Source organism: Oncorhynchus keta, chromosome 14, assembly GCF_023373465.1.
Source record: "Oncorhynchus keta strain PuntledgeMale-10-30-2019 chromosome 14, Oket_V2, whole genome shotgun sequence".
NCBI classification, from domain to species: domain Eukaryota; kingdom Metazoa; phylum Chordata; class Actinopteri; order Salmoniformes; family Salmonidae; genus Oncorhynchus; species Oncorhynchus keta.
Genome location: NC_068434.1, coordinates 47726180 through 47752990, shown reverse-complemented (window position 1 = coordinate 47752990; position 26811 = coordinate 47726180). Strand labels below are relative to the sequence as shown.

General features: G+C 42.0%; 1 protein-coding gene across 1 annotated transcript in view; it reads right to left on the bottom strand.

Annotated features, from left to right (window-relative positions):
* Positions 1–3639: 3639 nt before the first annotated feature.
* Positions 3640–26811, bottom strand: part of LOC118393541 (serine/arginine repetitive matrix protein 4) — an 80087-nt gene continuing 56915 nt past the window's right edge. Inside the window, exons 2-9 of the mRNA XM_052461842.1 lie at positions 17044–17190; positions 10288–10380; positions 9943–10026; positions 9626–9703; positions 9072–9158; positions 6804–6972; positions 4439–4454; positions 3640–3796 (exon numbers count right to left, since the gene is read on the bottom strand). Of these exons, the coding sequence (XP_052317802.1) occupies positions 3771–3796; positions 4439–4454; positions 6804–6972; positions 9072–9158; positions 9626–9703; positions 9943–10026; positions 10288–10380; positions 17044–17190 (700 nt within the window). The 3' untranslated portion in view covers positions 3640–3770. The remainder of the gene's footprint in view (positions 3797–4438; positions 4455–6803; positions 6973–9071; positions 9159–9625; positions 9704–9942; positions 10027–10287; positions 10381–17043; positions 17191–26811) is intronic.

The following is a 26811-nucleotide window of genomic DNA, read 5'->3' as shown; positions in this document are numbered from 1 at the left end:
CCAAAAGAGAACAGAGGAATGAATAGTTGAGATGGAGTGAAGCAAAGTAACATTGTTTGTATCGATATGCTATTACATTGTCTATTGTGCAAAGTCAGACTAGCCTTGTTCCAGATCTGCTTGTTCGCTTGGCAACTCTGTTACTGTCAATGGATGACATTGAGTTGGCATGACAGTACAAACAGACCGGCACATGGGCTAGAGTCAGACTGTCCACTGTAGAGTTTGAATGGGAACTTTTTTATTTATTTAATCGCAACATACTCATAATTGTATAAACCCAGCAATATAATGGCATTGCATAGAAACATAGACCATTGCTGAGAGGCAACACAAAAGCATGAACATTACTGTAAACACGTTATAAATATACATGACACAAAAATGTGTGTTTCAAAACTTGACCTTTGGTGGGCGAACTATGCAAACAAGACAGGTGAAGTATGTGTTTGATTCTGCTTCTGAAATACCAAACACATTATTGAACAGTGCTATTTGGGACCGTTACACAAAAAAATCTGAATAACAAAATAACAGATTTATCCAATAGTGAATCTCCTCTCTTTCAAACATATGCTGAGAAGTAAAACCATTGAACACTCTCTCATTGCACTCTTATTCAAGTTTCATTCAAAATAATAAAATAAATAGAACACAGATCATTTGAATAAATAAATAAATATATGAATTAATAAATAACTACCTAGATAAATAAATATGACAACATAGCAGCTACTAAAACAGTGTAAAAAAAATCTCTTTTGTAAACTCACAAAGTTGAGCTTCACTAGAGGAGCTGTTATGAAGACAGACATTTTTATGAAAACCCACTTTTTCAGCCCTTCTGTGCAGTGGGTTTGATCATTAATCTTATAAGGAATTCTATTTCAATTGTTTTCCACTTGATTAGAGGATAAATAAATCTGAGCTGATAGGCAGTTTGTTTGGCATCGGGACTTCCGCCACCTCCTCTTCCTCCCCCTTCTCATCATTTCTCGAAGGCATGTTTTTGCTCCACATTGTTAAGAGCTGAGATCAGAGATGAACACCTTTTCCTATGTTCCTGAAAAACCCTCCCTCTCCTCCTCCTCCCTCTGTCCCCAAAACAACTTTGTAGTGCACATCCCAGATCTGAAATGGTCAGAAACTTAAGAGTTGTTATAAAATAAGAGTTTATCAGAGGGTTAAATTGAACAATGCTCCTCCATCCTTCGTTTCAGACACAGACGTCAGAGGAAGAGTGTCACAAGGAAAAACAGTCTCTGGCCATTTTGAATGCTAATAATGCATGACGAGGACACAGCTGACTCAAAAAAAAACTAACCAAAGAAAACAAACAATCTATTTCCAGTGGTTTCCGTCTTCAATACATCATGGACGAGACAACTGCCTCTATTCAAGACATCGTTGAACAAATAACGACACAAAAAAAATACACTTACTTGAAGGGTTTGGCTCAGGCATCTAACACAAAAAAGACGCAAAGAGATGAAAACATTACCTCATACTTCAGCTGGGAGATTGAGAAATGATAATGCAGTCTCCTCTGTAACCTCCTCAGTCTGTTAAAAAAAACTCAGTGCCGGTTCTTGCCCTTGCTGTAACCGTCCAACGAGTCATAGCTGCGACTCCGGCTCCGACTGCGGTTCCGGCGACCAAAGATGGAGTTCCAAGAGGAGCTGCGACTGTAGCTCCGGTAGGAGAAGTAGCTCCTACTCCTACTTCTTCCTCGGCTCCTGCTCCTACTCCTACTCCTTGAACTACTGAGGCAGAGGCCAGGACTGGACCTAGGGCTGCGACTCCGTGTGAAGAGGCTGCTCCAAGAGGATACACTGGTAGAGCGACTGCTGGATGAAGGACTGGGCCGGAAGTAGGGGATGGGCCTCTTCCTGGCACTATGGGAAATTAGGGAAGTATGGTAAGCATTTAAAAGACTGTGTGAATCAATACATGAAGAGTAAGTCATTTAAGTCCCAAAGCAATCAATTGCAGATAAAGTTTTTAAATAACAAAAAAAAACATTGCGGTGTCATTCAGAATGCTTAATTGGATATTGATTTCTAAACCATACCTTATTGTTAACATACAGTACAAGGGGCCTAAGTATTCATGCCTGGATTGCTACACTACTCTCTACACAAAATTGTATTTCAGCTCGTGTTCATGTCAAGATAAACTTCTATATATAGCATTACTGTCACACCTCAAAACAACATTACGCCTGGAACATTTCAGTGCATAATCACGATCACAACTGTTTCATTGAGCTGTCTCGCTTTATTTATTGTAGCTTGTTTAGACTAGTAGAAAATGTATCTGGTAAATGGGCTTCTTTTCACAGCACAGTTCACCAAAAGCCTCTGCGGCGAACTGGAGGCCATTGTCGAAGGTTAAAAGAAGAGGGACTCTGCTGCGGGAAAACCATTGTTGAGTCCGTGGTTCGAGTAAATAAGTTGATACAGAGTCAAATAAAAGAGTTATGGCGCACGAATGAAACAATGCATGTATTGTAAGGAATGTGAAAGTGTATCAGACAGAAAGGGAAAAGGATACCTAGTTATCCTCCTGGCTTCCAGGTGACTGGGTGAATCTCTCCTCCTTTTCCTCATTGGAGAGTAGGACCTGCGTCTATGCCTCTTCCCGCTTCGCTTCTGACTGCTGTGCTTCACATCCTTCTCACAGGAGCTGGGGTCCCTCTTCTTCTCTCGAATCCTATGTTAGATGGCAAAAGAAGTACAGTAAGGCATCACTCGTAAGCAATTCTGTAATTCACATTTTAAACTCACAACACTTGCACATCCTGCTATCATTATGCCAGAAGTAGTTAGTTGAGCAAGTAGATAGGTGACACATGCTTTTACCTCTCTTTACTGTATCTGGAGTAGCTTCCTCTGGACCTTCCACTGCCCTCACTACCTTTCCTTCTCAAACCAGCCAAGTAGCTTGGTGAACGGGAGTACGACCTTAAGACAAGCAGAAAAGATTTACTTCAACGGTGCTCAGCGAAGCCCACATATTTCAGGTGGCTGCTTAAAGTGTCAGTGAAGTACATTAGAACATTAAAACCTGAATGAAACCTACCTGGCAGATGACAGTGATCGGCTTCGAGAGTAGCGTCCGGAGTGTCTTGAGCTCCCTGAGGATGTACTTCTGCTGCTCGACGAGTTGGTTCTAGTCCGCTTACGTGAAGAGGCCACCATCCTCAAAGGAGAGAGAGAAGAGACTGTCTTCTGAGGTCTCCCCACCTTGGCCCCACATACTGAGGTTGTTACCGGCTCACTGCAACGATAACAGTGGAATTACACCAATGTATCAATTTCTGCAGCAATTGTAAAACATATGTTGATGTCCTCCTTACAGTATGTTCATGGCAGGCTTAAATTAAGGAACATTTCTGATCTTTGACTTCAAGCAGCAGTTTACGTCATCTACAGTATGATATTCCTGAAAGATAGGAAGCCCACCTCTTGCCGTTCCCATTGAAAATGGGAGTAGACAAACCACCTTCCACATGCAGAGGTTTACACAGGGAAGCATAGCTGGTCACAGAGTTCCCAGAGTCGGATGCGTTATCGCCATCTGTAAACTTCAGCTTCTCTGGGGAAGCCGGCGCTTGACACAAGACCTTTTTGTCACCGATGACGTTTGTCCGTGAAATGCTGGTTTTGGTCGACGGTGGTGAAGACGTGTCATTCCCGGAATCGTAATCCTGAGGTCCTTTGCTCTGATTGGTCAGAGTGTGATGGTGAACTACTGTCGTGTTTAAAACCTCACTGCCAGGTTTTGACTGCAAGACCTGTAAACAGACAGAAAGAGGATATTGCTTTACTTCTAGAGGTGTTTTGGATAGGTTCAAGCAATTACCTGTATGATGCACTGTGATACTCTACAAAGGCACGTATTTCCCTTCAAAACAGAGAATAAATTATTATTTTGGGACAGAGAACTTGGAAAGATTAAAGACGTCATGCAAATTTGTGGCATGCAAATAAGTTGGAAAGAAAAACAAAACTGAACCAAATAGAAATAAATGAACAAAAAAGGTTTAAAGTAAATAAATTTGGAACTAAAACAAACATATGAAAGGAAGAACAAAAGAACGGAAAAGAAAGAGAGAAACTAATGTGTGAATAAAACTACCAACGGCTTTAGCCAAGTCGACTGAGAGAAAAAGATAGAAGAAAGAAGAAGAAAATAACAAAAAAACAATAGCCCCATTACAAAGCCTGTTTTATAGAACATTGAACAAACATCACAAAATGGGTATTATGTAGAAATGAAAAGGATTGCAGACAAAGAGATATCCCATCAGTCTAACTAAGAAAGCCCTCAGAATAGGACAGATGATTGTGCTTTTTCCCTGCAAGAAGAAAATAATTACCCTGCAGCGAACCCTAGGTACAGTAAATCCCTACGTCTGCGGATAGCATCGACTTACCAATCAAGATTTCCTCCTTAAGTAGGTAAGGTGTAAGAAAAAGGGAAGAGCGGGCAACATAAGTGCATCATTAGAGTTGTAAATTGCAAGAAAAAGACAACAACCCTCTCTTCAAACCCAGAGCCAGTTAGACTGTTATTGGCATGTTCCTTTTTCTTCCCTTAAGTGTGATTGTTTAGGAGTTTTCTTGGGGCTAGAAGCCCATAACAAGGTTCTATTATGCACTCAATCTGTAAGGCCTTTTATTACAAACTACTTTAGAATAGGTATTCAAACCACCTTTGTAAACTACACTGTAGCTTTTCCCCCTAAAGTAATAAGTGAGTTCGTTTTACTCTAAAATAGCAAGAGTGGTTGCTGTCACTGAGGACTATACAGGAATGTTTTCCTGCAGAACGAAACTCATGGGAAATAAGATACTAAATGACTGAATGTTTAGCGAAACTAAATTCCCTCCAAACAGATTATAATCCCTCTTTACCTATCAATTGCAAATCATTTGTAGTAGATTACTTAAACTCTGACTGCCCTAAGGCTTTTTCAGATAATCGAGTCCCCGGTCTGCAACATCAGACCAGATTAAAACTGAAAACCCCAGGGGAAACATCAAAACCAAACCATCCGTCACAGGCTACTGACAAATATGCTTCAATCTATCCAATCTTGTTCTTCAATCTTCCTAATACCCACATAGTTTAGCTTCATTAGGATCTGTTATGAAGACAAAATGCTTTCCTGGACTTTTGAATAAAAACGTAAAATTTCTGCCCTTCTGTGCAGTGGTTTAATCATTCAACATAAGCGAAAATAAGCATATAAAACAGTATTTGCATTAATAAAAAAAAAAATGTAACGTAAGGCTACTATTATACCATGAGTATTTCAGTGTCAACCTGGTTGATTAACAATATTGGGTTGTTAACGGCTTAGTTTTTTATATAAACAAATGTGGGACACAAAAAAATGCAGTGTAGAACACCATTGCCCATCATGCATTGCTCTAATAACTTTCAAAAGATTGTTCCGAAGTTTGCCCCCAGCAAATAATGAATTCTTAAGACCAATTATGAAATAGTTCATTTCTGTTCCTTTTGATATAACTACAGAAAGGACTATACTTTCGCTGATGATTAATTCACTTAAAACCTGTGAAAATAAATTCTATGAAAGAGTTAGTTTATATAGGTTCCTGCAACAATATTACTTTAATTCAATTAAATCCTGTATAAAATGAATACAAAAAGTGATAAACATAGTAAAATGATATTAGATAACCAATTGTAGAAACCCCTCTCAGAAAAAAAGGTTTGAGTTTAGAATACAAAGCATGCGTCAACGTAGGCCTAGTTTATTACATTTAAATGACAAAACCTGTGGTTTGTGATTTAAAAAATCTGGGGTGTAATTAGCATAATTTAATGATCACTGGAGAGAAATGGAATGTATTTCATGCCTCAGCAAGCATGAGACAATGAGTCAACGAACGGACGGAGCTGAGCTGGGTTTCAAATCCAAGCAGTTTCAAGCAATAAAGAGATAAACGCCACTTGGCAAAGTTAGATGTTGCCAACCTCCTATTTCGGATCTGAAATACCTGATCAATTACTATCACCCAAGACATAGTTTCTAATACTGCTACAGTGCAGGGCCAATAGCAATTCATAAACAGTCAATAAGAGTATTGTTTTGATGACAGCAATAAGTGATGGGCTTGAGCTCAGGAAAAACAGCTGAATTCAAGAAACAATTAACTGCTACAGTATGTGTTGTAATCTTGCCTGCAGTCAATGTGCTGATAATTTCATCTCACTCTTGCCCCATTAGCTTTTCGCCAAAACAGCTTGAATGCATCCTCGGCACATGACCAATATCTGCCTACCTCCAGCAAGTTCCTCGGGTGCTGTTTCTGCTACGTTTGTATTTATTTGATGGTGTTGGTTCGATAAAATGGAAAAACAAGAACAGATGACATTACCGCTAAATGTGGCGTTCATAGAAAAGAGGTAAGGAAACGACATGACTCAGACAGGCCATGTAAAATCTATTTGATTCTGAAGTGATTGGAATTCACCCACAAAGGACCAAATTGAATTCAAAAAGTTCACATCTTCCAAAAATACAATCTATATCTGTGCTATATGTGTGTTTTTATACAGCACAGTAATTTCTGATAGCCATGTTTGATCTTGGGAAAGGACACGGTCCAGTTGCTTTGAATACATTCTTATATTTGTCATAAGTTAAACAAATCCACTTCGCCGAATGTTTTTGAGACACTGAGGCAGATTTACATGGCCTTTAATAGAGTAATAAAACTACACCACTGGTACATCTGTTAAGGCTCAGAATCCCGATAAACACTTACGGTGCCAGTAGAAAGGACGGAGCGAAAGATTGGAGTCGTTTTACAGACTGACTTGGCGGCGGACCCCCACTCAAACGCTCTGTGGTCCAGGTGCGCTGTACTAGGGTCCTCCCTCTGGGCTGCTAGGCCTCCCAACACAGGGCGATTCACTGATTTGTGCAGATGATGGCTGCGGACACAGATTTTAAGGAGTTAAAACCTCACTACTTCATCATAGTCTACAAATCGAGCGAAATTTGCTTGCCAGCTGACAGTATTTTCACAATTGACTGGACTAAATTAGCATCTGTGCGCGTTAGGGATAGGTTGGGACAAAACCGTTTACTCAAAATAGCACTTATTGTGCAGCGTTGAGAATACACATTTGGCCTCATGTATTCACTAGGTCAATGTTTACTGTTTGAACAACTGTATTCAAATTGTCTTCAAATGCAACTTCCCCTCATCTTGTGATGAAAGTTGTTTCACCAAACAACCAAAATTATGTTCTAACTGGTTATGGCCTACTTAGGGACAGGGGGACAGAGGGCCAGATCAGGATATACCCCAGACTGTATAGGAGAAGCAGGAAGCAGCCTCATAGTGAATGTGATCTAAGGCTGAACAGAGATCAACCCTTATCAGATTACAGACTAATGCCTGCAGCAGCTTGTGTGTGTGTGTGTGTGTGTGTGTGTGTGTGTGTGTGTGTGTGTGTGTGTGTGTGTGTGTGTGTGTGTGTGTGTGTGTGTGTGTGTGTGTGTGTGTGTGTGTGTGTGTGTGTGTGTGTGTGTGTGTGTGTGTGTGTGTGTGTGTGTCGGCTTGGCAGAGCTCAGACAAACCGGCTTGATATATAGCCTTACCCTCCGACACGGGCAAACACTGCTAGCACAGATACTGCCACAAGCCCAGCTAAGGGGAGGGAGAACTTACACGGCCAGCCTTGCCAAACCATGGCATTTCACATTTCAAAACTAGCTAGAGCTAGGGCTGTGAACACAATCCTGGAGAACTCAGTGGTGTTTTATTGGTGGACTTGACAGTTATACAATTCCAAAATAATTATACAGTTCTGGAATGCAGTTGGTGTATAATCGTTTTCCAGGGGACAGTTGGTATGGAATCCCTGGGTATTGAAAATGATTCTGATTGTTCCCCCCTTGTCTCCCCTACGACAGATGATGTATCCCAAATGGCACCCTATTCCCTATATAGTAGTGCACAATATGCTGTCAAAAGCTGTGCACTATAAAGGGTATAGGATGCCATTTGCGACGCAAACAGACTCTCGGCACCTTTCAGTGGAGCACGGTCGGCCGGCGTAAAGCTTGCCGCTATTCAATTTCAGTAATGATTTCCTGTGCTGAATATCCCAGGGAAACTCCCAATAATGGAGAGATCCAGAAGGGATTTAAAAGCAATCATCTCTGGTTTAAGATTATTTCAATTTGAAACCTTTGGCTCTCAATTCTGTCTCCCCATGTTACCAGTGTAAATGAATGAGAGAATGAATGGATGAATGAATGAATCCATTAATGAATGAGGGGTGTATGTATGAAAGAGTGGATTATGTCAGATGATGAGTTAATTATTGTAGTGTAGAGGTGACACTAAGGGAGGTCTAATATAATTGTTCTGTCTCTCTTTGAGGATTCAGATGATGAAAATGAAATGGTTTATTGTCAGACTACAGTCATCTTGAAACTTAACGAAGGCTACAACCGAATGGAAGAGTCAAATGCAAAAACTAAACTGCTGTCCCAAATCCTTTAGAACCTATCCTATCACCTAACCAATCACCTCAAAATCGTAACTCTGGTCCACACCAACTGCAATATTAATCCACCAAATCCATCAAACTCTATCAGCGCCACCGCAAACACAGCCCGATCTCAGTGATTTGGCCATATGTCACTCTAATTGAGTGGGCATTGATCTGTGGATGCCGTTTCCCAGCCATTTCCTGTGAAGATGTGATAAGGAGGCTACTGCTACACCCGTTACTCGTTCCTATGATCAGACAGTCACCTCTGGCCTATCAGTCATCACTGTGGCATGACAAGACCAGACCAGACCAGGCAGGATGCCCAGGGCTGAAAAGATTAATGGCGGCTTCCGTCGCAGTGTCTGTGTGTGTGTGTGTGTGTGTGTGTGTGTGTGTGTGTGTGTGTGTGTGTGTGTGTGTGTGTGTGTGTGTGTGTGTGTGTGTGTGTGTGTGTGTGTGTGTGTGTGTGTGTGTGTGTGTGTGTGTGTGTGTGTGTGTGTGTGTGTGTTGAGGCTAGGCCTTACCTGCTCTCGGCGCTGGAGGAGCGCCAGGTGGAACTCTCTGACTCTGACCTCCGGTAGCGTCGTCTCCGCTTTGTGTGACTCCGTGAGCTGGAAGAGTAAATGAGAGGAGAGAAGAGAGACCAGGGAATGAGTATTTTCTTAGTAAGGAAGAAATGGCCAAACGTTGCTGTGATGGATTTTGCACTTGCTTACTCCTCCATATTCTGCTTCCCTGATTACTGGCACCAAATCAATATATTTCATATAAAGAAGACAAAATATTGTGGTGGAAAAAGGGCAAAAGAAAAAGAAAGAGAACGTCTGAACCTCGCTCTATGTTCAGCAACGACGCTCGGCTCTGCTTTGCTCACTGCAGCAGAATTATAAATGTTGTCGGTTCATAGCATGAAATTGGTTTCTCTTACTCTCTTTTGGTACATTTTTCTCTTTCATTGTGTTTCTTGCTTTCAATCGTGTTTTTCACTTTCAGAACACAAAATCAGTGCAGTTTCAGTGCAGTTGATTCTCAACATTAACCTAAAGCTCTGAATTGATGGAAAATTACATCAACCAACCTTTTTTTGTGCTTTCGATCACCCTTCCTCTTATGTTTCAAGCTTGAAGAGCTGTGCTTTGTCTTTTTAGAGGTGTACCTGGAAAAGAGAAACAAAAACAAAATGTTGTTGTTGACACTTTCATGTGTGTTCATCCATTTCTTTGACAGAACAGCATACCATTGAAACTTCTGCTTCACTCAAACCTCATATTATACATTTTATAGTGTTTGCCAAAGTAATCTTGCATGCCAGGCTCATGCTGTCTTCTGGTGAAAAATACCAAAGATACTAATTTCAATACAGATCAACAACAACATTACATAGAAAGTAGCTACCTGTGGCGTTTGCTTTTCTTAGAGCTCTTCTTCTTCTTCTTCTTCTTCTTCTTCCTCACTGGTGACAGGCTGTAGGATGGAGACCTATGACAAAAACCACATAAACAGTTATGACCACACACGTACAAACACACACACACACACACACACACACACACACACACACACACACACACACACACACACACACACACACACACACACACACACACACACACACACACACACACACACACACACACACACACACACACACACACACACACACACACACACACACACACACACACAACAATAGACCCTTCCCCCGGGCCACCAGAGTGCTGGTTCCTTTTATGTACGGACCTTTTCCTCTTCCTCTTTCTCTCCGATTTCCTTTTCTTTTTCTTCCCTTTGGGAGCGTGGGGCCAAGGGGAGAGATCGTCATCAAATGACACACTGGAACAGGAGACAAGAGACAGAGAGATTGTTGACATAGTAAATATTTAGTGATGACAGCATTGCCAATGCACTATTTTAATGGCCATGCACAGGAATGTCAAGAATATTTAATTTGGTAGCACATTATGATGTCAAAGGTGATTTCTAAGTAAACACAAAGTTCAGTCATAGCCACAGCATTCCTCAGCAGTCAAGACTAGTAGCACATCAAAACATGTGGCCGAACGGGGTATTACAACTTGACAACTTCCAGAGCCCAAAGCAATCAATTAAATTAGGGAGTAGTACCTTTTTAGCCCTGATGGATTCTGAGCTTTACATTTCTGCCAGCACCTTACAGGCATGGCATAACCCCCCCTCTCGCTCTCTCTCAAATACATTTATCTCGCTTTCCCTTTCCCTCCTTTTCTCTCTCTATTTCTCTCTCTCTCTCTCTCGCTCTCTCTCGCACTCTCTCTCGCTCTCTCTCCTAGTCATTGTCTTTCCACCCAGAGCCTTTTAATTAGTCAATAAAGATGGAACTGTTGTCGGAGACCATCTGCCTCTCAGGATGAATGCTCCTGAAAGGTTCACTTCATTTGCTCTCTGCAAATGGCTAATGCGTCAGGGCGACGAGGCCCTTTTAAGCACTACAGACTCCTTAAATTGGCCTTTCAGGTAGAGATAGAGGTAGATGGTAGAAGGGAGGGAGAGGGGAAGGGAGGGAGTGAGAGATACATAGAGAGGGAGAGACGGTAAAGAAGGGAGGAATTGTGAGAGAGCGATAGAGAGAAGCGTGAGACAGCGAGAGAGATGCCTAGGAAAGGGCCTTTAACTGAAATTTATTCGGGCAGCCTTGCCTTGGCTTCAATAATGAGGTAGAAAATGAGCATTATCTGGGTGTCCGGAGGAGAGGAAATTATCTGGTTAAATTATGTAGGACTCGCTGAGTCGTAAATATGTCTGGAAAACATGGTGGAGCTGAGAGAGACTGCAGTCACAGGTGAGCCACTGTTAATCACGCACAGGCACGGACACACACACACAAACACACACAGACGCAGGCACGTACGCATACATGCCCATTTGCCAACACAATTCCATACGCACAAAAGGAATTTCTCCTTTTCCAAGATAGTCCATCCTCCTGACAGGTGTGGCATATCAAGGAGCTAATTAAACAGCATGATCATTACACAGGTGCACCTTGTGCTGGGGACAATTAAAGGCCACTCTAAAATTTGAACTTTTGTCACACAACACAATGCCACAGATGTCAAGTTTTGAGGGAATGTGCATTTGGCATGCTGACGGCAGGAATGTCCACCAGAGCTGTAACCAGATCATGTAATGTTAATTCCTCAACCATAAGGCGCCTCCAATGTCATTTTAGAGAATTTGTCAGTACGTCCAATCAGCCTCACAACTACAGACCACATGTATGGCATTGTGTGGGCAAGCAGTTTACTGATGTCAACCATGTAAACAGAGTGCCCCATGGTGGCGGTGGGGTTATGGTATGGGCAGGAATACGCTACAGACAACAAACACAATTGCATTTTATCAATGGCAATTTGAATGCACAGAGATACCGTGACGAGATCCTAAGGCCCATTGTCATGCCATTCATCCCCCACCATCACCTCATGTTTCAGCATGATAATGCATGACCCTATCAACAAGGATCTGTGCCAGTTCCCGCCAATATCCAGCAACTTCGCACAGCCATTGAATAGGAATGGGACAACATTCCACAGGCCACAATCAACAGCCTAATCAACTCTATGTGAAGGAGATGTGTCGTGCTGCATGAGGCAAATGCTGGTCACACCAGATACTTACTGTTTTTCTGATCCTCGCCCCTTCCTTTACTGTGACCAACAAATGTATATAATCTTTGAATCTGTTACATGTTGCGTTTATATTTTTGTTCAGTATAGATGTGAAATATGTGAAGTGTGTGTGATCAGATTTGTCAAAGCACCGTTGATTTACAAATGAGCTCCCTTTCACATAACCTACTGGATAGTGTAAACATGCGTAGTCTAACAGCATCTGAGTGGCTCCAAACATGCTGCGAGCAACTGAGGGATATGATAGAGGCATAAATGCCACTCCAGCAGAAAACCCATTAGATCATATGACAACACAGTCTGTGTGTGTGTGTTTGTGTGTGACCGACTGCAGTCTATATCGTTCCTTCTCTCAGATGAAAACGTACGTGGGCAGACAATATCTCCCCGTCCTTCCCTCCGGGAATGCCTAGCCTTGCTGTGTCTGTCCGTTTAGTACACTCGTGCACGCGTACACACACATACGCGGACAAATGCACACACACACCATTACATGTAGATGGAACGCGGCCGTCTGTCTCAGCATAATAAACGATGTCGGTTGGAGGCTGCATTGGATAGCATTAAACATTAGCAGCTGAAATACATTAAGGGCTGATTATAGGGAAGGAACCCAAGTACCGTCTCGGTAATGAGAAAGCTTTGTTACTCATTAACACTTCTCTCCCACTAACTCCATCCCTACAGAAGAAAGAAACCATTTGCATCTCGCTCAGTAGTAAAAATTAGGAGGAAAGTTTACCTTAACCCCTGATCCACAGTAAAATTAATTATCATCCACCATATGGTTAAGGTTAGGATTGGGGCTGATAATCTCATCCTAGACCTGTAGTTAAGTGTAAATTCTGGTTTGACACCGAGGGAGGATATGGTGATTGAATAAAATAAAGATGGATGAAAAATTCATATTCCCTTCCACTGAAGCAACAATAGTTACTTCGTCCTTGAGGATCAACAGCTAATCAAAATGTGCAGTTGAAGTCGGAAGTTGACATACACCTTAGCCAAATACATTTCAACTCAGTTTTTCACAATTCCTGACATGTAATCCTAGTAAAAATTCCCTGTCTTAGGTCAGTGAGGATCACCACTTTATTTGAAATGTCAGAATAATAATAGAGAGAGAGTGATTTATTTCAGATTTAATTTCTTTCATCACATTCCCAGTGGGTCAGAAGTTAACATACACTCAATTAGGATTTGGTAGCATTTCCTTTAAATTGTTTAACTTGAGTCACACGTTTTGGGTAGCCTTCCACAAGCTTCCCATAATAAGTTGGGGGTATTTTGGCCCATTCCTCCTGACAGAGCTGGTGTAACTGAGTCAGGTTTGTAGGCCTCCTTGCTCGCACATGCTTTTTCAGCTCTTTCCACAAATGTTCTATAGGATTGAGGTCAGGGCTTTGTGATGGCCACTCCAATAACTTGACTTTGTTGTCCTTAAGCCATTTTGCACAACTTTGGAAGTATGCTTGGGGTCATTGTCCATTTGACCCCTTTGCGACCAAGCTTTTAACTTCCTGGCTGATGTCTTGAGATGTTGCTTCAATATATCCACATAATTTTGCTACCACCTATTTTGTGAAGTGCACCAGTCCCTCCTGCAGCAAGCACCCCTGCAACATGATGCTGCCACCCCCATGCTTCACAGTTGGGATGGTGTTCCCCCTTTTTCCTCCAAACATAACAATGGTCATTATGGCCAAACAGCTCTATTTTTGTTTCATCAGACCAGAGGACATTTCTCCAAAATTACGATCTTTGTCCCCATGTGTAGTTGCAAACCGTAGTCTGGCTTTTTTATGGCGTTTTTATGGCGTTTTGGAGTAGTGACTTCTTCCTTGCTGAGCGGCCGTTCAAGTTATGTCGATATAGTACTCGTTTTACTGTGGATATAGATACTTTTTGTTTCCTCCAGCATCTTCACAAGGTCCTTTGCTGTTGTTCTGGGATTTATTTGCACTTTTCGCACCAAAGTACGATGATCTCTAGGAGACAGAACGCGTCTCCTTCCTGAGCGGTATGATGTCTGCGTGGTCCCATGGTGTTTATACTTGCGTACTATTGTTTGTACAGATGAACCTGGTACCTTCAGGCATTTGGGAATTGCTCCCAAGGATGAACCAGACTTGTGGAGGTCTACAACTTTTTTTCTGATGTCTTGGGTGATTTCTTTTGATTTTCCCATGATGTCAAGCAAAGAGCCACTGAGTTTGAAGGTAGGCCTTGAAATAGATCCACAGGTACACCTCCAATTGACTCAAATGATGTCAATCAGCCTATCAGAAGCTTCTAAAGCCATGACATCCTTTTCTGGAATTTTTCAAGCTGCTTAAAGGCATAGTCAACTTGGTGTATGTAAACTTCCGACCCACTGGAATTGTGAATTCTAAGTGAAATAATCTGTCTGTAATCAATTGTTGGAAAAATTACTTGTGTCATGCACAAAGTAGATATCCTAACTGACTACCCAAAACTATAGTTTGTTAACAAGAAATTTGTGGAGTGGTTAAAAAACAAGTTTTAATGACAAGTTTTAAAACAAGTTTTAAACTTCCAACTTCAACTGTAGCTAGCTATATGTATATCATTAGCAGCTAGCTAGTCATCTACAGAAATAACAGCAGTCAGAGCTCATTTCCACAGACTGCCACTGTTACAACAGATTCTTCGGAGGTAAGTTGGTCGATGTCAGTCAGCAGTTTTGCCGTCGTAGCTCTGTGTACTTCCTGCATGTTCCCTGGCTACCCCTGCTCCCCGCTGTGTGATGTTTGCTGGTGGGGTGGGACTCTAATGATTGTGGTGTCAGGTTTGGTTTTAGCTTCTGTCCTTTCTCCTCAGCGCTTTGACCTTCAGGGCATAGTCGGGATAAACAGGCCTTTGATGGAGGCCATTACTTCTAGCTGTCAGATACTGATGCACACAGCCAGGGCAAGGTTTATAGTCGCTCCCTATTCCCGGGAAGCAATGTGGTGAGAGGTCGACAACTACACTGTTTATACCTATCCAGACTACTGGTGTGGTTTACAACTGGTCCAGATTCCCTCCCTAGCCTTTCCCCTGGGCCCTTTCCTTAAATGCAAATCTGTAATGTGGAAGCAATATGGTGAATGCAACATCACTACACTGCTTATACCTATCCAGACCCTTCAGATGGGCAAACATTGTACGGTTAGGGCCAAAGGGAAGGGGTAGGAAGTGAATTGGGACTGCCCGTGTGTTACTTCTAGCTGTCAGCTATTGATGCACAGCCATGATATTGGTTGCCCAATGAAAAACACTCAATAGAGAAGCAGGGATAGCTAAATGCCAAGGCTTTTTATTAGCTGTTACTAGGGCCAGGAGTTTGTCCTCCTGACCAGGACAAACTCCTGGCCATAGTTATTATGCAAAACACAGTTTGCTCTTTTTAACGTCAAGTTCTTAAGCACAGCCCTACAAAGTGCTTTTATTCATACTCTTCTCTTGTGTAAAAGGCGTGATCACAATCGTCAGAAGCACATCAGAGACTGCTCTTTCTCTTTATGCTAAGCTTTAAACCAAAGTGCAGCTGCAGCTGTTCTCTAAAGTTCAACGAGCCAGTCTATGATTTCCACTGCTTATGATCCCGGTAACACTTAAGATGTCTTCTCCCGTGTTTTACATATCAACTACCGCCTCCGGCTGTATTACCACGCCGGCTTTGAAGGTGTCTGAAGACTTATTCCAGCTTTCAAATATCTGACAAAATAGATTTTCTCACCTTAAAATGACATAGCAAAGGATTCTGTCTGCTTCCCAAATGGGACCCTATTCCCTATATCAGGTTTCTACAACTGGCGTCCCACGGGCCAAATGTAAGCAACACATAATAAAAATACATATGTGTGATCGTATACAAACGTTATCAAGGTTTGAAATTATTATGTTTTAGTCAAATATTATATCTGTTAGGGCTTCTTGCGGTCAATTTGCAGTCGACAAATGATTTGTTATTATGTTCCGGCCCCATGAGCATCCGCATAACAAAATAATTGTCCCGTGGCTGAATCTAGTTAATTATCCCTGCCCCATTTAGTTCACCACTTTTGAATAGGGCCCATTGGGCTCTGGGTCAAAAGTAAGGCACTATTGTGAATAGGGGTGCCATTTGGGAGGTACAGACTATTCTTGAGGCGTGAAGTAAAGGAAACTAGTGGGTTGGATGGTGGCGGGTAGAGAGGGTAGGGAGTGTAGGGGGTGTCCATGAGAGGGGAGAACCGACTGTCACTGTACTCAAAATATTTCACAACACCTTTGTGTTTTGCACTGTGCTGGGGCTGATAACAATGTTTACGTCCCTCTCAGCACGACGCACCAGGAAGCTGAGATTACCTCTGTCTTCAGAGCGAGACTGGGTCTGTGTCCCAAATCAAACCTCATTCCCTATATAATACACTTCTTTTGGTCAAAAGTAGTGCAAAATTTAAGGAATAGCATGCCCTTTGGGACGTAGACAGGGAGAGAATCCCCCAAGGTGTATTCTGGATATTCGTAGCTTTATCCCCCATGCAACACTTGATCACAAACAAGGCTGTTCAAAAGAAAGCTGGATAATAGTGTAAAAAGTGGAAGGCAAATGTTTAATTCTCAAACCTCCTTATCATCTACAAAGACCGTTCACCTTCAAAGACTTCCCTTCTTCACCATTTGAAATGCTGAAATAGAAGTGGCAAGTGCTTGAAATTTAAATTGATCACCCCCCCCCAATCCCAAATTGAGCCCCCATGCAAGCTATGCTGAAGCAATGCTTGTACAATCCAGTCATTTATTTGGTGGAGCTGCGACTGCAAGACAGAGAGGCACTCACCACCGTGTACGATGATAGCTGCTATGTTTGTGTCGTCCTATGTCTCTAATGCATCCATTTCTGTCTGTGGTTGTGTCCACCTTGGTGTCCGCGACCTCCCCTTTTCTCTCATCGGCTTTGAGTGGCTGGCAGGCTGTTGTCTCCGTACTGTGGATTGATAGGTAAAAATGAAGAATGGATTTAGTGTTTTCTCTCTCTCTCTCTCTCTCTCTCTCTCTCTCTCTCTCTCTCTCTCTCTCTCTCTCTCTCTCTCTCTCTCTCACGTGACTCTCTGGAACACATTCCATTTGGAATATTCTCAGAATACGAGCTGTTAGCTGTTTTCATTATACCGTTTGATGCATCACTAGGGCCTATTTTATTTCTCCTCCTTTGTCACTCCACAGGATGTTTTTTTTTCCTCTATTTTTCCCATCCAGACCCTGGCTGCGTACTAAATGGCACCCTATTCCCTATATAGTGCACTACTTTTGACCAGAACCCCATGGGCCTTGGTCAAAAGTAATGCTCTTACAGCTCCTGGAGGCCAGCTAGAGGCCAGCTATTCTCCACTCAAATGAGCTGTCAGTTGAAATGCAGTTATTTACATGCTTCAGTTGACCTGACATCCTCTGAAATTATTTTCTGCATCTCGAGGTCTCGAGGCTGGCAGGCGTAGCAATGGGGAGGCTTTGGCAAGTGGAACAGTTGAACAGCTAAGCACAGGCAGAGGCAGAGCACCTTGAGTTTGTCCTTCCATAAGGGATGAAGAAACTACCGCTTATACTCATTGCATAGTAGCAACTATCAGACCCAAAAGATCAAACAATTCAATCACATTCTATCCCCGTGCTATATTACTATGCTCTATTACTCACAGATTTACCACTTCATTCTCCCAACATGTAGAATGGAAACAGTGTTATGGAAATGACACCAGTAATGAATGAATATAACAGCATTCCACTACATGCATTTCCATTTAACTATGCACTTAACTATGGACGATCATGATTTGGACACAAAGCTACTGTACCGTTTCCTATGCAATTTTGTATTAAAATCACATGAAAATGATTCAGCCTTTTTTGTTGTTGCATTGACTCCTACAGTCTTGGCTTCATCACAATATCAAACCTATGTAATATGACTGTACAGATAATAGTACACTACTTTCCCATAGGGCTCTGGTCAGAAGTACCACACTATATAGGGAATAGGGTGACATTTGAGACACAGACTTCTCTGTGCCCTTTCCTTATTACCATACTGTGTTTTAGTCATGGGAGATTGAAGCGTAATTATACATCTTCCTCCTTTTGAGCGTCTCTGTCTGATTGTAATGAGAAGATAATCAGGAGCTGAGATTAAGACTTGATTGCCTCTCCCTCCGCTCAGAGCTTTCTGCTTTCTCTCTCTCCCACCTCGGTGTTATAGTCTGAGGGCCACACACACACACACACACAGAGGAAAAAAACACACACACACTCACAAGCAATTACAGTGAGCGAGTGTACACGTACACACACGTTGGCACGCACACCGTCTGCACGGCCTGTAGTGTCAAACTAACTAATGTAAAAGTGCAGGCTGTCTCCATCACGGTGGTGAGTTTTAAAGGTGATGGGTGAAATGAAGACAGCTGACGCTTGCTGGGTTGGGTGATTAATATGATCAAGGAATCAAGGGAAGGAGACTGAGGCTGAATGAATATTTCAATACAAACTAGATGATGATTCATTTTTTTTAAATTATGTTAGTAGAAAAAGTATGCCCTATTTATTCTCTAGATTGCTATTGGCATTGACGTCATGGACCAGTTTTTATTACGAAGGCGCTGTGATGGAATATCTTTCCAGAATTGTCTTGTATTTGAAGAGGAATTATGTGGCCTTGTAATCTTCGAGAATTCTGACAGAACCTTGAATTTGTTTACGCTGAGGCAGGTAGAAGATGGGTACAGGTGTGGAATCTTAATTTGTTGGTGTGGTATCTTAAATGAGCCTCATGATTTACCTAAATTCACTGAAAACACAAATTCCTCTTTCTCTCTCGATCTCTCAAAACAAAAAGGAAAAATGTCCTACTACTCTACGTCCTACTACTGCGGCATTCAAAGGTACAAAAAATATCTCAAATGTCGCCATACACATCAACAATCGTCATTTTATATAGTTTACCAACACAAGATTGATATTGGTTTCCAGTACGACATACAGTGCCTTCGGAAATTATTCAGACCCCATGACTTTTTCCACATTTTGTTACGTTAGAGCCTTATTCTTAAATTGATTACTTTTTTTTAAATCATCAACAATTTACACACAATACCCCATAATAATAAAACAAAAACAGTTTTAAAAAACAAGCAAAAATACCTTATTGACCTTATTGATAAGTATTCAGACCCTTTTACTATGAGACTCGAAATTGAGCTCAGGCGCGGCCTGTTTCCATTGATCATCCTTGAGATTTTTCTACAACTTGATTGGAGTCCACCTGTGGTAAATTATATTGATTGGACATGATTTGGAAAGACACACACCTGTCTATGTAAGGTCCCACAGTTGACAGTGCATGTCAGAGCAAAAACCAAGCCATGAGGTTGAAGGAATTGTCTGTAGAGCTCTGAGACAGGACGATGTGGAGGCACAGATCTGGGGAAGGGTACAGTACCAAACATTTATGCAGTGTTGAACACAGTGGCCCCCATCATTCTTAAATGGAAGATGTTTGGCACCACCAAGACACTTCCTAGAGCTGGCCGGGCTCTAAACAGAGTCTATAAAACATTAGGAACACTTGTTCTGTTCATGATATACTGTAGACTGATCAGGTGAATCCAGGTGAAAGCTATAAACCCTTATTGATGTCATGGAGACAGGTTAAAGAATCATTTTAATGCCTTGAGAGAATTGAGACAAGGATTGTGTATGTGTGCCATTCAGAGGGTGAATGGGCAAAACAAAAGATTTAAGTGCCTTTGAACAGGGTATGGTAGTAGGTGCCAGGCACACGGGTTTGAGTGTGTCAAGAACGGCAACGTTGCTGCAAAGCCTGTGTATATCAAGAATGGTCCATCACCTAAAGGACATCCAGACAACTGGGGGAAGCATTGACTTCAACATGGGTCAGCATCCCTGTGGAACACTTATGACACCTTGTAGAGTCCATGCCCCGACGAATTGAGGCTGTTCTGAGGGTTAAACGGGGTGCAACTCAATATTAAGAAAGTGTTCCTAAGGTTTTGTACACTATCAAAACACTTTTCCCAGTAGGAATGATCCGTTTTTTTTTTAAATATCGTCAAATCCTCCCTGCTGCAGGATTCTTTTTCTTCTGCGGCAAAAAGGGGTCAAATTAAGATCCAATATCTGTAAGAGGAGTTATACGTTGGACAGGAGTCGGTCAAAACCTGTAAAAAGGTGAAAACTGTTTAGGGGTTAAATAGGGAAGTAAGGAACAATAAAAAGGTTCCTATGCCACGAAGAGCTATACATTTTCTTCATTATGTAGATATCCAACATGACCCACCTTCATAATTAGACAGAATACCCTGGCAGAGATGGTATTACAAAGGTATGGCAGTTTTGGGTCATACATTCCCTCGAGACATTCGTTTTCCCAAATAAAGATGAACACAATCATCCTTTTCTGCTTGACATCCTATCACACTAATGATATACTCTAATGATATTCTGTATTCTTAATTTGAGCCAGTTTGCTACAGCAGGAAAAGAATCCTGCAGCAAAAGGAAATATCAGGAATGAAGGTAAGACCCAAGTGCAGATTGTGTGAAGTAACAATGTTCATTGTAACCACAGGGGCAGGCAAACGACAGGTCAAGGCAGGCAGGGGTCGATAATCCAGAGCAGAGCCCAAGGTACAGGCGGGCTCAAGTCAGGCAGAGGTCGGTAATCCAGAGGTGGAGCAAAGATAACGGACAGCAGGCAGTCTCAGGGGCAGAGACAGGCATTGGTCAGGCGGGCGGGTAAAGGGTCCGGACAGGCAAAGGTCAAAAGGACATCTTTGGTAGGAGTTTATCAATTTTTCGTTTGTGCAAATCAAGTCTGACATGTTCAATGGAAATGACAAACTTTAGAGGCCAATTTAAACCTTGAGTACACTACTGCTGTGCCGGAAAATTCCCAGCAACAAAAATGGTGTCAAATTTAATATCCTACATATACATTCCCAAATAAAGATGAACACAGTCATCCTATCATACTAATGACATACTCTAATGATATTCTACATAATCATATGCAATCTCTGCTGTTGTGGAACACTTATAGAAGGGGTATAACCAGGCTGTGACTGGCTCAGCTTTGTTGTTGTCTTTATCAGAGTGACTCATGCTTCCTGGAACAGTGGCACAGGCCCCGGTGCTCTGTTGCGTTGTTATGTAGTACTGCTGCTATTGTGGTGTATCATGTGGAAGAGGGGGGAAGCAACAACAGATGGAGCAGAATCTACATTACAAACAGGAGGGAGGAGCTTAAAGGGGGAATTACTTTCACCTCAGCAAACTCCCCAGGGTCAGAGAGAGAGAGAGCTAAAGAGTGTGTATGAAGGGGGATGCTTCGGGGGATGGCGTATGTGCGTGCATTCTTACATGCCCGTTAATGCATTATTGTGTCTGAGTACAGAAATGAACCATCTATTACAGTGTATTTTTCTGTAAGTAAATCTATGACACTCCATTTAGTATGATATATTTCGTTATGTTATATTATGAATGGAATCGCGATAGTGTAATATCATATGCTTTATAGGGCATATAGTGTCATACGACTTACCCGGTCGTGCAATATGAATTGGAAGAAGTATTTTATCATACATCCTGGGGATGTATAGTATTATATGTCTTTGTCTGAGACAAGGTTGCTTTTGCGCCATAATAACAAAGGAGAATTACGGGGAGAATTTACATCTGTGGTTAGGGGAACTAATGACAAAGGTTAGGATAATTTATGTTGAAGCTTAGAAGAACTAAAACGACAAAGGTTAGGTGAATTTATGTGGCAGGTTAGGTGAACTGGGTTAAGTTTAGAATAAGGGTTAGGGAAAGGGTTTGCTAAAATGTCCCCGACTCAAACACGCAACCTTTGCTAGACGGTCGCGGATTACGCACACCCATCCTTCCCGACCAACCTCCCTACTTTCGTTTCTGTCTAAAGTAACTAGACCATTAGTACATATCATCCATCATGGAGTTGCTCAGAAATACGTAAATTATGTTTCGTATGGCTCTGAGGCCAGGCTGACACACACACACACACACACACACACACACACACACACACACACACACACACACACACACACACACACACACACACACACACACACACACACACACACACACACAGTACCTCTAATGACGGTGTGAAAAAAAATTGTTAAGGAAATAGTAAATCAGATTTGTACGCCACTCTGCAAGAAAAGCTGACATAATTGCCTCCTGCATCAGCGTGTGTCTATTTCTCTCTTTCCTTCCCTCTGCACAGACACTTCCAAATGGAGTGTTAACACAAAACGTGAAGGGAAAAAGGGCAGACGATTTGCTTGTGATTTGATGGCAGAATGTCTCGGGAGAGATGGTAGATGGGAGCAGCGTGGAGCGGAGTTTTGAATGGAGCCTCCACAAGGATGTAACAAAGAGGGATTCTGAATCTAGACCATCATTATGTTCCAACTTCCCTCCCTTCCACTACTGATGCCCTGCTGTGACTGGATACATTCTTCCAAGTACAGTATGACTTACAGCATTTTATGCCCCCCATGCTTTGTGAGTACTGTGTATGTTTCTTTTGTAGGCCGGTATGGTGTGCCGAGATGAATCGTGGATGTAAGATTCCATTCAGTCCTACTCATCCACTTCTCATGGTCACTGTGAAGGGATGTGCGTTCTGTTTCGCAAGATGTGGGTAATTTTGGCTGCCATGCGAGCCATGTGCACATGGGGATGCACACACACACACACGCACACACACACGCGCGCACGCACGCACACACTGTAAAGGAGTTACTGTGAATTTGACAGTAAATTACAGGCAGCTGAGTGGCAAGTAAAATTCTGTATTTCATATTTCAGTAATGGCACACAGTACAATACCGTAAAATGTACTGTATTATACAGTAGAAAAGTAAACGCTACCATAGTTGGTATGAATTAATTAATTAATTCAATTATTTGAGGGGGAGGGGTTTGTATTTCACAATATTTTACTGTAATTTACAAGGGATTGATGCAAGCAGGCAGGTTGGCTGCCAGGTAAAGTGTTTGCAGATTACAGCATATTAATTAGGCCTTAACAATGGTTTCCAAACTAGCAGCTTCTACAGGGCAAAACAGATTAAACGGACATGGCAAAATGCTCAACCAAGGTTTAAGACTTGCTGCAATTCCAGTCTTTCCCCCATACATTTGATTTTGATGGGGCACTAAAACCACATAGAAGTTAAATTGGTACAGCATTCCTACTCACAGGTGCAACAAATATAGCAATAGCAAGGCACACCTCAAAATATTTTGATGCACCAGAAACAACAATACCATGCACCCACTAGTGGTCACAAGGTTTTTGGTGCACCAAAGATGTGGTACGGTACTGTATTCTGCAGAATTGAATTACAGTACCATTCCAAATAAGGCAATTCTTTCCCGATGCACAATATTTCCCACAGGGCGCCATCATTTACAGTATGCTCCAGTAAAATGTTTCAGATTATTTTACTGTTGACTATACCCAAATTACCATATAAATTAAAGTTTATTAAAGTTTTTGTTTTAGTTTCAGTGCACATCTACAGGGACATACTGCCATTGCCAAGAAGACCCGTGTGTGTCTAATAGAGCTTTAATAGAGGAGATGCCAGGAAGGATCGATACATCTAGCCTCAAACAGGAAGGGAAAACAGGAAAAACAAGATGGTGGATCAATAAATTTAACAGCACAACCACAGCCGTTCAGGGAGAGGGCAAGTCAAAGGAGATGTGAACATTTGGATTATGGTTCTCCTCATTGACATTGACATAGTACATGTAGGTTAAACAGTCGATTTAGGCACAGAAAACAAACATGGTGTGACAGGAACCCATCCTGCATACAAAATGATGGTCTGAGAATGATTAGTGACATTCACTTTATCAATGAATGATCATTGACTTTGGGGGAGCCTTGGTACAGTGGTCTCGTAAACAAATCACTCTGTCTGAGTCAGTAATGGAAACTCAGATAAAGAAGCCCACTGTCCATGTACGATTACCCTGAAACCACAGTGTAGATGGGGGAAAAAGGGACTTGGAGGGATATGTTCAAATATAGAGTACATACCACCTAGCATACCACTTACAGTAGAATTACTTACAGTGCTTTCGGAAATGATTCAGACCCTTTGACTTTTTCCACATTATGTTACTTTACAGCCTTATTCTAAAATGGATGAAATTGCTTTTTCCCCCCTCATCAATCTACACACAATAACCCATACTGACAATGCAAAAACAGGCTTTTATAAATGTTTGCACATTTATTTAAAAAAAACTGAAATATCTCATTTACATAAGTATTCAGACCCTTTACTCAGTACTTTGTTGAAGCACCTTTGGCAGCGATTACAGCCTCAAATCTTTTTGGGTAATTACATATTTACCTGATTTGTTAGATATTAATAGTTAGCAATTAATACTTATCAAATAGGAGGATATTTCTGTCCTGTTAGTGTCTGTGTTTTTAGGGTCTCCACTCTAGTTCCCTGCAGTTAATCTGGGTTTATGGTCACCAGGAATGGCTTGAGCTGACAAATGAGTTAAAGACTGCATTACAATGACAAGATGTGGTGGGTGTAACCGAGAGAGCCAGGAGGAGTGTAGGGTTCAGCTGTATATAGTACTCTGCATTTGTGTAAAGGTTCAAGGGGGGTCAAAAGGTGATTGTTTGAAGAAATTACCAAATCTCTCTCAGTACTGAATTTCCACGACACACTACCAGTTTGGCTCACCTGCATTTGGGGAGTTTCTCCCATTCTTCTCTGCAGATCCTCTCAAGCTCTGTCAGGTTGCATGGGAGAGTCGCAGCGCAGCTATTTTCAGGTCTCTTCAGAGATGTTCGATTGGGTCCGGGTTCTGGCTAGGCCACTCAAGGACATTCAGAGACTTGTCCCGAAGCCACTCCTGCATTGTCTTGGCTGTGTGGGGTCGTTGTCTTTTTGGAAGGTGAACCTTCGCGCCAGTCTGAAGTCCTGAGTGCTCTGGAGCAGGTTTTCATCAAGGATCTCTCTGTACTTTGCTCCGTTCATCTCTGCCTCGATCCTGACTAGTCTCCCAGTCTCTGATGCTGAAAAACATCCCCACAGCATCATGCTGCCCCCACCATGCTTCACCGTAGGGATGGTGCCAGGTCTCTCCAGACGTGACACTTGGCATTTAGGCCAAAGAGTTCTATCTTGGTTTCATCAGACCAGAGAATCTTGTTTCTCATGGTGTCAGAGTCTTTAGATGTCAGAGTCTTTAGAACTCCACGCGGGCTGTCATGTGGCTTCCGTCTGACCACTCTACCATAAAGGCCTGATTGGTGGAGTGCTGCAGAGATGGTTGTCCTTCTGGAAGGTTCTCCCATCGCCACAGAGGAACTCTGGAGCTCTGTCAGAGAGACCATCGGGTACTTGGTCACCTCCCTGACCAAGGCCCTTCTCCCCTGATTGCTCAGTTTGGCCTGGACAGCCATCTCAAGGAAGAGTCTTGGTGGTTCCAAACTTCTTCCATTTATGAATGATGGAGGCCACTGTCTTCTTGGGGACCTTCAATGCTGCAGACATTTTTTGGTACCTTTACCCAGATATGTGCCTCGACGCAATCCTGTCTTGGAGCTCTACGGACATTTCATTTGACCACATGGCTTGGTCTCTGCTCCGACATGCACTGTCAGCTGTGGGACATTATAATATATACATAGGTGTGTGCCTTTCCAAATCATGTCAAATCAATTGAATTTACCACAGGAGGACTACAATAAAAGTGGAAGAAACATCTCAAGGATGATCAATGGAAACAGGATGCACCAGAGCTCAATTTCGAGTCTCATAGTAAAGGGTCTGAATACTTATGTAAATAAGATATTTGTTTTTAATAAATGTGCAAAAATGTCTAAAAACATGTTTTCGCTTTGTCGTTATGTTTTTTAAAAATGTATCAATTTTAGAATAAGGCTGTAACGTAACAAAATTTGCAAAAGGTCAAGGGGTCTGAATACTTTCCGAAGGCACTGTGTGCCCAATACATTGCCTTATTCAAATTGGCATGCTAATATGGACATGGTAACAGAGTCGAAATAAAGAGAATGTGTGTGTTTGTGTGTCTTAGGGATCTTCCTTCCCCAGTTGCTGTGGGTGATTTGAGCATTCATTCGGTCCCTGGACACTCCTCTGAAGTTCAGCAAGGCTAATATGCTGTTCATTACCCATGTCAAAGCTAGCAGGAACAATGGATAATCATTATTATAGGCGATGAAAGTCATGGTAATTAGGAGTGTAAGAGACATGATCTAGCACCACAATTAAACACCCGATAGACTAGCACACCCTATTTAAATGAAGGCTTATTGTTTGTCCAAGTTCCATATTCTAGGGACAACTTAATTATCACCCAAAGACTTTCCTAGATAGCAATTAGATTAATGATGTGAATACACTTGCCCCAGGGGGGTACTACACTACTCCAATAACGAACTTGTACACTTTTCATGTAGAGTTGGATTGGTCTGCGAAATGCGTCATACTACGAA